The following is a 12918-nucleotide window of genomic DNA, read 5'->3' on the forward strand; positions in this document are numbered from 1 at the left end:
TACAGTAAACATTAATTTGGAACGGGCTGCCAGTTTTGGAAAGCCAGGTGACACTTTATTATATTTGTACCGAGCAGGGGCTACGTCCCATACTGCCATAGCTTCCGCTGTCAGAGGCTTAGCTGGCATTATGGAAAAAAAAAAAAAGAAAAACATGGCAGGCCTGAGAATCTTATCCCCTGAAATGAAAGTCGAATGCCAAATTGAAATTCCTGTAGGATTTCCGATAGCAATGGGGGAATTGAGAAGCCCACAATTAAGCATATGGGCATTAAGATAATTGTCAGATCTGTTGGCGGACATGATAGAAGGCAGATGGGTACGAATCAGTACGCTCCACCGCAGCACCCTGGGAGACCATTTGACGTTTTACCTGCCTGAGCTCCTCTGCCATATTTGTCACTGGATGTACAGCACGGCATCTTACTGAGCATTAAGTGTTTTTTTTTCTTCCGCCGAGGACTCTAGCTGCATGTATGGTCCTTCAGCGCCCTCTAGTGAAATGCACTGGGGAGTCTTGTTTTCACAGGCTGGTCTTCCTTCCTTGGGGTCCTGCGGTCGCACCTCTGATGCCCACTCACCTCCGCGGTCCCTCTGGCTCTTTCAGGTCGGGGCCCATCGTGAAGATGGCGTGGCCCTGCGAGGCAGCCACTCTCTCGTTCCGAACCAGGTGCCGGTGCCACAGCTACCTGTCCAGTCGGCAACCTCCCCTGATCTGAACCCACCCCAGGACCCTTACAGAGGTAGGTCCGTCTCAGGGGGCCCGTCTCATCTCCCTGAAACAGTAGCCCCCGTGTGCCTGCGGTGCCTCCTTGGCATTCATCCCCCAGGAAGCACTGGCCCATAACCACGAAGCCGTTTCGGTAACAAGATGGTAAGGAAATGGGAAAGGCTTTCGAATGCCGATGGCTAATTGTGTTTCTTCGGTAACTGTTTTCCTCCAGCGTCCTCTGAAACCCTGCTCCTGTTTGCAGCAGGGAATGAGACCAGATACTGATGAGAGGAAATGTGATTTTAGCTATTTCCACATTGCTCTCATCCAGATCCTTTAATGTGGTTAGTTGTAGCCTGACAGTGATGTTTCCAAATGAAGAGGAAGGAAGGAAATGGGTTTTTGTTGCTTAAGATGGAAGGAAATGTAGGTACATTTCAAAAATGGGACTCAGTCAGATGAGTCATCTGGCCCTGTCTTGACTGCACAGTACCCCTGACTCCTTTCGGCTTCCAAGACCCCAGGTGGCTAGGCCACAGGAGCAAGACCTGGGTCCCAGGTCCCTCTGCAGCTGGCTGGCCCGATGACCAAGAGATGCTTTTGTAATACCTCGTTGCCCTCACATTGAGAATAAAACGTACTAACGGTGCCACAAGAATGAATATGTGTAAGCATCTGTCCAAGTATTAAGCATTATAAGAATCTGAATGTTAACTGTATGTGGGCATGCCTGCCCATTTTTATCCGAATAGTCAGACTTTGATGGCCTTTTCTTTTAAAGAGCCTTTGGGTTTTCTTTGTCTTAGGTCAACCCTTCTTATTGTGTACAAGCATGACCTGAGGATGTTGTTAAAATGCTGATTCTGATTCAGTTAGTCTGGGGTTCTGCATTTCTAATGGGCTTCCAGGGGATAAGCATACTCCTGGTCCCCGATCAGATTTTGAGGGACAAGATTCTGGACCCCATAGATTACAGATGGAAGGAAATACTGAATAGACACGCTTCTTTCTACCTTAGAAATAGATGATTGCATTTGGGCCATGTTTTAAAATATATTGTGATCTTAGAAAGTTGAGCAGTGGAAGAGCTAGAAATGTCTTCATTGAGCTGCTTTCCATATGTACCATTTTTATACACTGATTACTCCTCGAGGATAAGAGAAGCCTAATTTCCGAATATCATTAGGGTATCTATTGAAGTCTTGACTGTACGTATTTAGCGTACTCCCTGGGAATTATATTTTAAGGACATTTTTCTATTAAACCATTGCATATGGAAGAAACTCAATATAATAGCTGATATTTACTTGGTTGGGTTCTTAATCAGAACATTGAGGTGTGTGATTTTCATGATTATGATTTTCATTGCAATTAAGTTGATGTTTTGTAGACAGTGAAATTACCATCTACTCCAAAAGATTGCAAAATAGAATTTAACCTCAGAGCCAATGCAGGGATAACTTGTTTCTGCAGGTGCATTTTTGAAACTTCACCAAAGATGATGAGGAAAGTGACAGATCACACAGTTGGGCGGTCTGAAATGAACAGCCCGCAGCCCTGCAGCCTGGGGCGTGTGTGTCTGCGCCTCGAGGCTTTGCTGGGTGTGTCACCTGGTCTCTCTCTTTTTTTTTTTGTCTGCAGGCATGCCACCAGGCTTGCAGGGCCAGAGTGTCTCCTCCGGCAGCTCTGAGATCAAATCCGATGACGAGGGTGACGAAAACCTGCAAGACACGAAATCTTCCGAGGACAAGAAATTAGATGACGACAAGAAGGATATCAAATCCATTACTAGGTCAAGATCTAGGTAACAGTATATAATACTGTCGCTTCATTTAATTCCTTTATTGGACTTTGATGAAGTGAACAGAACAGGAAGAAACTATTCAGTTTTTTCCTGGAAGGTAAATCTGCAGCTAAAAACGAAAATGGAGAGGCTTGTTCTAGAGGCACGAACGTATCGTTTGAGATACCTGTACTCTAGGAAAGCCGAAACTGCCTTTACATTTATGAATTTGGACCCAATGCTGAAAATGACACAAAACAGCAAAAAACAATTTATCACCAACTCAAATGCAAGCAGTCGATTTGTAAGACTGCTTATTCTACAAATTTGGTTGGAAATGTTCTTCCGAAAATACTTCTAAAAAGAGATCCTATTGCTATTGAAAGCTCAATTGATGTATGTGCAGTTGTAACTTTTTTCTTACCTTGAAAGTGAGAAAGTACCGATTGCCCAGCCTGAGTCTACACATGTTGATATATATATATGTATGTATGTATAAGAGCAGTACCTATGTTGCTATTTTTTTTTCTTGGCTCCTTCTTTCTACAGAAAATACAATTGCAGGAAAATAGCTTCTGATGAGTTTTCTCAGGTCCCCAATATCTTTAAATTGGAATCTGTCTCCTTGAACTGTTATCTGATAAGCAGATGGACTCTTTATAACATTGTGACACCCACGTTCTTTGCCTCCGTGTTCTTGGATAGTTTTTATTTAGAAATTTAATGAGCTGTGCTACGACAGTACCTCCCTTTATAAAAAAACATTTGTTTAGCTGCCCTGGGTCTTAGTGTGGGCCTTTAGGATCTAGTTCCCTGACCAGGGATCAGATTCAGGGCCCCTGTGTTGGGAGCATGGAGTCTTAGCCACTGGACCACTAGAGAAGCCCTGATACCTCCCTTTAGAGGCTATCGTTATCAAGGTTATGCCTAGGCTCCTTTAGGAATTAAGAACATGCCATCTTTTCATATTGCCTTTGTAGTTATGAGATATGTTTTGTTACTAAGTTCTACCACAGTTTTGAAAATTCTGGAAGCTTCAAGCTTACACCTTTCCACCATCGCTGTGGTTTCCTGGCCCTTGGCCATTTCCTGACTCTTGCCTTGGAATGATAAGACGTTCCAAGGAGGGCCTTTGACATCTTTAGCAATTTCTCTGTTAATTCAGTCAACTCTTGGTAACTCAACTAGTGGCCATAACACATGCGTTATCAATTGATCCTTTGAAGTCTCAATTCAGCATTTAAACTTGCTGTTGAAGAACCTTCTTGTTTTAAAGGTCACTCTCTTGACGTTCACTTAGGACTCCAAAACTGTTCTTTGGCAAGGCTTTCCAAATCTAGGCAGTTTTGTTTGCATAAACAACTTATAATTGGATAACCCATTCTCATTCATTATTAGCCTGAATACGCTTGGAAAACCATTTCCCATTTTCAGCCCCACTTTGGAAAAAGTGTGGCACGTTTGCTATGTAAAAACATCACCCAAATTTTTACCTTCAGGACAGGACCAGCAGAAACTCGACTCTGTTCTCATTTTGCTTGTTACATCTTACTTTTGTGGTGGGCTGTGGGCGTGAATTCATAGTCACCTTCAATTCCTTGGCATTGGCCGAGGTCACGGATGCAAGAGAGATGGGCCGGCAGAGGAAGTGAGGAAGAGAATCAGATGGCAGAGAAAGAGAGAGCTTTCTGATGGGTTCAGTTCAGTTGTGCATTCACCAGCACACATCCAAGGCAGACAGTCCCATCTGGAAGGGAGTTTAACCTACAGGGAGACCAGCCAAGTCTTAAAGCATCTTTCTTTGGTGTCTGCCTCCCTTGCAAGTGCTCTTGGCTTACTTGCATACGTCATCTTTATGGGCAGCGTGTGCTGCAGCCCAAGAATACACTCCATTTCTGCCTGACTGGGTCTTCTCTGCCATGGTGCATCCTCACTGCAATGTGGAAGTTACACAGAGATTCTTCACAGTGGAAGATTTGGAGCCATTCATGTTTTAAATTTTTTTTAACTTTTTTAAAAAAAATGTTTTGGCTCCTCTGAGCAGCATGTGGGATCTTAGTTTCCTGGCCAGGGATGGAACCCACGGCCCTCAGCAGTGGAAGCACAGAGTCTGGACCACTGGACCGCCAGGGAGGTCCTGGACGCATAGATTTTAAGCCAGTACTCCTTAAGTGTACATTGAAGTGAGTAGATGGCTTCCCACATGTTCCTCCTGTTCTGAAAGGTTGTGATTCACATCTTTATTCTGTGAGCCTTTCATATTCATGGAATTTTAAGGTTGAGGCTCACTTTGTTGGTCCTTGGGGTCAGTGCTCAGATCTCTAGGTTGACATCCTTACAGATGGTCACTGCCGTTTTGCTCCTTATAATGGAGACTGTTGCTTTTGAGTGAAGTATACTTCATTTTTTATGTCTCTCATACTCAAAAAAGGTTCTTGTTCATGTTAATTCAGACTGTCCCACTTGGAGTTCCTTGCTCTGTTCTGTCTTTCTGAGGCATCTCCCATGCCTTTCTTTTTTAAGTGATTGCCCAGAAACAGTTAGAAACCTTGATGCCATGAAATCCTCCTGATATGACAGGCTTTCCTGGTAGCTCATCATCATCCTATCTGCCTCCCATTCAAGAGTTTCTAATTTATCAGGATCTCACCCAGAAGTAGAAGTCACTTTTTCTTTCCAGACTGCTGGCTCCAACCATGCCTTTGAGTGAATCATTTCTGTTCTCACAATCAGAGATCAGCTTTCTGGCTTCATTTTTGTCTCACAATGAGGTTGTGGTCATTGATAACCAGTAAGTTTGAGTTGGGTTGGGTTGGGTTTGCCTGAAACTCAGGTTTACCCAACCTGTCTGGTGACCATAAACATCCATAATGTTAAAGGTTATGGAGATGATGTTTTTCTAACTTTGCTGTATTTAATACATGGAGAAAGTAAGACTTGGATAGAGTAAGTGGCCTGACCAAGCCTTCCAAGCTGGTTAGCAGACAACAGGCCCTCCTGTTCACTCCCATTGTCGTGAATGTATGACCTTCTTAATCCTGTTTGAGCTGCATTGTCTTTAATTTTGAAGTATCCACATCACTTTTCAATCCCTTGTTTTTCTTAGGTTCACATGTCACAGTATGAAAGTTTAAAAACAAAAAACAAAACAGTTTCAGTCTACAGCACTTCCTGGATTGGGGTCCTGAAGTGTAGCTTGAGCCGCAGTTGACCAGGCACTGCTTTGCTGCTGCACATGGCTGTATGCACAAGAGCCTTGTTCTCCCTTTTTTGCTCCCTTCTATCCATACGGTGCACTTGGGGCCCCAGTTTGAACCTCTCCTGTTGGGTTTGGGTTTTATGTCTGCGAGACTGTGAACGTCTCACGGGGACGGTCATAACCACCTAAAGCAATCCCAAGCCCTGGCAGAGGGAAAACTCCACCGGGGACAAGAGCTTGAGATGGAAAAGCTCCCCGACAGCTCGGGAAGAAATCGGAGGGAATTTAGAAACCGTCCCTTTCCGCCCCCCCATTAGAAAATGCCGCGTCTTCCCCTGTGTCCGCAGCAATAACGACGACGAGGACCTGACGCCCGAGCAGAAGGCGGAGCGGGAGAAGGAGCGGCGGATGGCGAACAACGCCCGCGAGCGCCTGCGCGTGCGCGACATCAACGAGGCGTTCAAGGAGCTGGGCCGCATGGTGCAGCTGCACCTCAAGAGTGACAAGCCCCAGACCAAGCTCCTGATCCTCCACCAGGCCGTGGCCGTCATCCTCAGCCTGGAGCAGCAAGTCCGAGGTCAGGGCGGGCGGCCGGCTTCCTTGCAGAGGTCAGGGTGGAGCCCGAGAGTCGCGACCGAGGCACCCCTCAGCATCACAGGGCCGTTTCTGTGTTTTAGTCACACGGAAGCCTACAAGGCAGCCCCCCTTTCCCCTGTAATGAAGCCCCAGGAATTTTCTTACAGCTGGGACGGACGTTTCCCTAGGTCCTCTCAGTAATCCGAGCTCAGCATCTTTGCTTGGGGCTTCCCAGGTGGCCCAGGGGTAAAGACTCCGCCTGCCAAGGCAGGAGACGTGGGTTTGATCCCTGGGTCGGAAGGATCCCCTGGAGGGGGACATGGCAACCCACACCAGTCTTCTTGTGTGGAGCATCCCATGGACAGAGGAGCCTGGCGGGCTGCAGTCCGCGGGGTCGGAAAAGAGGGGAACATGACCTGGCGACTAAACAGCAAATATTTGCTTTACCAACTGTCTTAGACTGTAAGGTGCCCACACAGCTTCCCCAGGCAAATAGATGGAGGTTGACTCGCCCTGAGCTAATGAATTGCAGCAGTGTGCATTTTCCCGCTCGGTGCTCTTGTTCTGGAAGGTAGAACCTGAGAGAAAGGATGAGCAGACCCACAGAAACATAGCGTGACTGCGCCACACCAGAAGCCCTGGGTGAGACCTAAATCCTCCGTGCTCTCCTCTTCCACAGAAAGGAACCTGAACCCGAAAGCCGCGTGTCTGAAGAGAAGGGAAGAAGAGAAGGTCTCCTCAGAGCCGCCCCCGCTGTCCTTGGCGGGCCCCCACCCCGGCATGGGAGACGCGTCCAACCACATGGGACAGATGTGAAAGGGCAAGTGTGTTTTCAGCGTTTCTGAAGGCATCCGTGTCGCGCACCCAGGCGTCAGCCCTGAAAATCGTATCTGACCCAAATGCACACATTGTTTTTCCCTACCTTGGGGGAGGCGGGGAATTTAAAAATGAAAGCTTCCCTTCTCTGTTACAAACATACTAATTCATCTTTCTCTCTTCTCTCTCAGGTCCAAGTTGCCACATTGCTTCATTAATACGAGAGACCACTTCCATAACAGCTGTATTATCTTAAACCCACATAAACACTTCTCCTTAACCCCTTTTTTTGTAATATAAGACAAGTCTGAGTAGTTATGAATCGCAGACGCAAGAGGTTTCAGCATTCCCAATGATCAAAAAACCGAAAAACAAAAAAAAAGAAAAAACACGTGCAACTTAGGGGTTGACTCTCTTTAACATATCATTCAGAATGTGCAGTGTGTGCAGGCTGAGACGCAGCCCAGAGACTGAATGGCAATCTTTCCACACTGTGGAACAATGCATTTGTGCCTAAACTTCTTTTGGAAAAAAAAAAAAAGTATATAATTAATTTGTAAGTCTGAAAAAAAAATATTTAATTTAAAAAAAAAATTGTAAACTTGCAATAATGAAAAAGTGTACTTCTGAAGAAAACGACATGACCGTTTTTGTTGGTATTCAAGTCAGCTAGTGTTTATAATGACCGGATATCGAATAAGGGAAGCCCGGCTGCCCTCGTAACAAAACCAGCAAATATCCTGATGACAGCGAAGTGATGACATTAGCCATTCCTTAGGGTAGGAGGAACAGATGGATCTTATAGACCTATGACAAATATATATATAAATATATATATAAATATATATTAAAAATTTAGTGACTATGGTAAGCTTTTGTTCATTTGTTTCAGACTTTTTTCTCCTGTAAAAAAATAGTACTGATTAACTTTTTTAAGAGAAAGATTTTACTGTAAATACGGAGGTGTTTTTTTGGTTTTGTTTTTTTTGGGTCTGATTTCTGTCCCTCTCCCCGGTTTGTTCTCGTAACCTGTAGTGCCACCTCTGCTTCCGGAGCGGGTAGTACAGGATGAAATGCTGACCCTGATGTTGCTTCTCATTCATAAATAAGTAGAAAATTGTTTCTTCAGTCTTTTGGGAACACAGGACTTAAAAGTCACATCATGTGTAGATATTACCAAGCAGCATTACCAAGACATGGCAAAGAGTTTGTCTGAATTGGAATGTTGCTGTTTGTGGCCCTCTTCCGGGATTTTCAGAGGTACAAGGTTAGAATGCTACAATGTTACCACCGTGCCTTCCAATGTTTATATCATCGGAAACATAACATAATCAAAGTGGCTGTGATTTAACAAAATGATTAAAGTGTTACCTACATGTGTAGCCGAAGTAGTGTGCAGTGAGGTGTTTCTGAATACATGGTCAGATTTTTGGAAAAAAACAAAAACAAAAAAAACAAGTCAAGTTCAACAACCATCCAACGAGAAAATTGCAAGTAGTGTGACAGAGCTGATTGATTTTGTTGCTTTCTTGATTTTTTTTTTTTTTTCAAAATGGGTTTACTAAGATGTAGAATGACTTAACTGCCTCCTCCTTTGTCTGGAAAAAAAAAATGCCAATATTCAATCATCATGCAGCATTATATCAAGCCTTATAAGTCCTAAAGCATTAAGTTGCACTTTCTTGAGGAGGGGTAGTGCAGTATTTCTCTGGCCAGTATGAATGAAGTTTATACTTAACATATTTGATAGAAACATAGATCAAGCTATGGCACAGCAACTCGTCAGATAGCTAGCTTTGACGTCTGGGCACAATTGAACCAACTTCCATTGTGAATCTTTATAATGATTGACTTTGGTGTATAGTGCAGTAAAGAAATAGTGCTCCTAGTTAAGTATTTGTCAGCATCCTTTTGTCTCTAACTCGTTTCTATTTTTACAGCCACACAATCTTGGCATGTATTAAGAAAAAAAAAAATCCCTTGTTCAAGTAGTTTTTCCACCTATCAGCACTGAGTCAATGCCATAAACCCATCGAAATGGTCTAAATGTTCCATCTGTTCTCCTGTTTTGCCAGTTATATAGAAATGAAATACATTTGTAAATTTTATGCAACAAATGGCAACCGTATCATTATTTTGAAATTGTGTATGTAAAAGTTATATTTTTACATGTAGACTCTTGTTATTATGTGTTTTAATACATTGTATTGGTTTTTGTTTCTCTTTTTTCTTTTTTTTAAAAAAACGGTGTGGTTTAAAAACCGTCTCATTGAAATGAAATAGTGAGCTACAAGAATCTGAATTTTATGTTCATTTCTGAAAATGTAAGAACAAATAAGATAGTTACCACGTGGTCATCTTTTACAAACCCATAAACATTTTGATTAGCTGTGTGTGTGTGTTGAGAACTGTAAATATGTTCAGTAGTGATAAAACGGAAATACTTTGATTTGTTGATAAGTTCCTAAAATGTGGAGGTGGATTAAGACCTTAGAATAGCAGGAATCAGACTTCATGAAACGTTATTTTGAGGCTTCCCTGTGAAAATGGATGAACAAAGGGGCTCAGAGAAGGGCATGGAAGACAATATTGTATACTCTTCCCCTCCTCCTGAATAACGGAAGCTGTGTGTACTTGTACCCTCAGTATGTTGAAGATTTCCTTTTAGTGGTACATTCTGCACTCATTTTGTATACTCTTATCAAGGCGGGTATCCCTAGGAACAATATTATATAGGAAGCAGGTATCTTCTGATCACATTCAGGATAAGTGTATAGAAGAAAATACGGTGTTTACTCTTTAGGGAACTGGAAACACTCCCTGCATTGATGTACATTTTAAGATTGGCACTTTTTGATACATGTTATCATCAAGGTGCTTTCATAGAGCTGATTTAAAGATTTTCAAATCTGTAAACAAAGCAAAAAAAAAATTAAATTGTAGTTCTTGGGTTGTTTTTTAAATTGGTGCTTTATGTTTTCTTCTCAAACAGAGTAAAAGCTGCAATTTACTATTCACCAGCTTTGACCCATTCATTAATCAGTCACGTAATACCTCTATTGTGGAATTCCCTTTGGAAATAAGTAGAAAGCTTTTCTAACGGCCATCAATGCTGCTCACTACTTTTTGCTTGGTGGAGAAACATCCGCGGCCATCCGTATACATTGGGTTGTATCCCCATTAAAAAGAAAAAAAAAAAGATGAAAGGGAATGTGGCCTTTTTAGTGTGTTTTTTTTTTTTCTGTTTTGTGATTATCAAACCCAGGTAAGATATTGGTATTCTGCGCTGGATTTTCGGATGAAATGTAGCAGAAGACAGTTAGGATCAAAGTGAAGCATTTCCTAAGGGTCCATACTATACTATGTATATGATGAAACTTAGGCTGGGGATCTGTTTAAGAGAGTTGGACTTTAAAAGCAACTTGGAACGGTTGATCCACCTCCACATTCAAGTAATTTATGAATATGCAGACTAGGGATCTGTTCATCTAGACATTTTTCCCATTTGTCTTCTGTGTAGCTGCAAGGAACACTAATGTTTATACAACGGTCAGTCCACCCAGTAACGCAACTGGTTCTGATTCAGTCTTCCGATTCCTTTTTTTGTTTTTTGCTTTTTTTTCCTATTTCTTGATTTTTTTTTTTAATTTGTGATCTTTATTTTGATGAGGGATTGGGGGGGTGGGGGTGGGGAGGGTGTTGAACCAAGACTTGGGGTTAAGAGGATTTTCGTCTTGGATCCAACAGGCAGAATATGATCTGTGTCCAAAAGTGAACTTGAGTCAGGAATGAAACCATTTCAGCATAAACAAGCACAAAAATTTAGTCTGCTGGCTGACTGGAAACAAAAAAAAAAGTCAAGATGGAATATGAGGAATTCCAACACAATGGGGCACCAAGGCCTCTAGGCCTCTCTTTTTATTTTGCTTTGGTTCTGTTTGTTTTTCTTTAGAGACATGCTCTTTCTCATGGGACTTGAAGTGGACTCATCTTTGTGCAGTGCTGGTTTTGCCATACTCATTTCAAGTATTATAGACATATGTAATGGTGAAATATATGAACTGTGGCCTTTTTCATTCTTGTTACTTGTGATGCAATTAAGTGAAGATAAGAAAAAAAAAAAAAAAAGCAGAGACTTACCATGTATCAGTGCCTGGCTTTTTGTTATAAAGCTTTGTTTGTCTAGTGCTCTTTTTGCTATAAAATAGACCGTAGTACACCCTAGTAGGAAAAAAAAAACTAAATTTAAAAATAAAAAATATATTTGGCTTATTTTTCGCAGGAGCAATCCTTTTATACCATGAATATTACAAAAAAAAATTGTCAGATTCTGAATATTTCTTCTTTGTAGATTTTTGGAATCATTATGAGTAAAAGTTTGTTACTTTATTTTACTATTTAAAAGATGTTATTTTACCATGTGTTACTGAGATGAAACTGTATGGTAGCTTTTTTTGTTTGTTTTTTGTTTTTGTTTTTTTTTAGTTGTAGGTCGCAGCGGGGAAAATTTTTGCGACTGTACACATAGCTGCAGCATTAAAAACGAAAAAAAAATTGTTAAAAAAAGAAAAAAAGGGAAAACACTTCAAAAAAAAAAAAAAAAGATAAACAGTTACACCTTGTTTTCAATGTGTGGCTGAGTGCCTCGATTTTTTCATGTTTTTGGTGTATTTCTGATTTGTAGAAGTGTCCAAACAGGTTGTGTGCTGGAGTTCCTTCAAGACAAAAACAAACCCAGCTTGGTCTAGGCCATTACCTGTTTCCCATCTGTAGTTATTCGATGAAGTCATGTACATGACCGTTCTGTAGCAATAAATGTGCCATTTTTATAAACTGTTTCTGATACTTGTTTCATTTCATTTTGCATTGTCCATAGAGCTCTGATTCTCTGCTGTACGTAAAACTGCAGCTAGATTTCATTTTCCAAGTGTTGGAGGTATTGACAGCTTAACAAACAAAACATACCAAAAAAAAAAAAATCATAAAAACAAATTGAAAAGCAAAGCACATGATTGACCAAGGAAGAGATGCCCTTAATGAAAGTGGAACCAGATGCATGCAAAACAAAAAGAAAACTGTCTAGAGGATTAACTAATTGAAGGAATCTAATTAACACACGTGTTGTCACGGAAGCGATGCATTTGAAGAGCTTTGAACTGTGCCATTGTTGCCCGTGTGTTTGGTTGGGCTGCAGCGTAAGTCAAGTCAGCCTTAAACTTTTGGATCAGTTGGTCAACTGTTTGCCAGAACCTCCTCAGATAGATCTTTTCAGTCAAAATTCTAAAATGATTTATTTTGTATCACTTTGTGAAGAATTGACTATTGTTAACCACAATATTCCACTGTATTGATACTTTCTCAAACTTTACCCACCCCACTACTTCTGGTTGATTCTGTGGACTATTAATCCAGATGTAAGCAACCAGACGGGCTTTTTTCTAACTTGTACAAACTGATGCGTGTCATCTATGATGGGAGGGGGGGAAATGTACAGACTAAAATTATTCAGTGTTATGTACTGTAACTTAATATTTTTGTAGAATGGACATCAATCTCCTTTGCAAAACCTGGAGGCTGTTTCAACATTGCATTGTAGAAATGTAAAGTCATGTATGCAATGGAAAGAAAGCCCGTGATTAGATAAACGCTTCATCACAGAATGTTCTAAATCCAGTATGTGGTTTTGGGGGATGTCTCCATATCGCTGTTGTACTCTTTCTAATGGGGTTTAGTGACTAGTTTGCCTGAAGGAAAATGGGATAACGCCATTTGGTTCACACATGAGATGCCCTCCATAGCCAAATGTTGGGATTTTTTTCCCCCTCTGGATTG

At 41.7% G+C, this 12918-nt stretch overlaps 1 protein-coding gene across 21 annotated transcripts in view; it reads left to right on the forward strand.

The window, feature by feature from the left end:
- Positions 1-11919, forward strand: part of TCF4 (transcription factor 4) — a 385872-nt gene extending 373953 nt beyond the window's left edge. For 15 of the 21 annotated variants that reach the window (XM_044934831.2, XM_025273451.3, XM_044934834.2 and 12 more), the window contains 5 exons: positions 608-743; positions 2354-2516; positions 6042-6271; positions 6950-7090; positions 7278-11919. In XM_044934831.2, coding sequence (XP_044790766.1) covers positions 608-743; positions 2354-2516; positions 6042-6271; positions 6950-7086 — 666 coding nt within the window. In that variant the 3' untranslated portion in view covers positions 7087-7090; positions 7278-11919. The remainder of the gene's footprint in view (positions 1-607; positions 744-2353; positions 2517-6041; positions 6272-6949; positions 7091-7277) is intronic. The other 6 variants (XM_044934837.2, XM_044934835.2, XM_044934836.2 and 3 more) reach the window with 1 other exon arrangement.
- The last annotated feature ends 999 nt before the right edge of the window (positions 11920-12918 follow it).

This window comes from Bubalus bubalis, chromosome 22, assembly GCF_019923935.1.
Source record: "Bubalus bubalis isolate 160015118507 breed Murrah chromosome 22, NDDB_SH_1, whole genome shotgun sequence".
Lineage (NCBI taxonomy): Eukaryota > Metazoa > Chordata > Mammalia > Artiodactyla > Bovidae > Bubalus > Bubalus bubalis.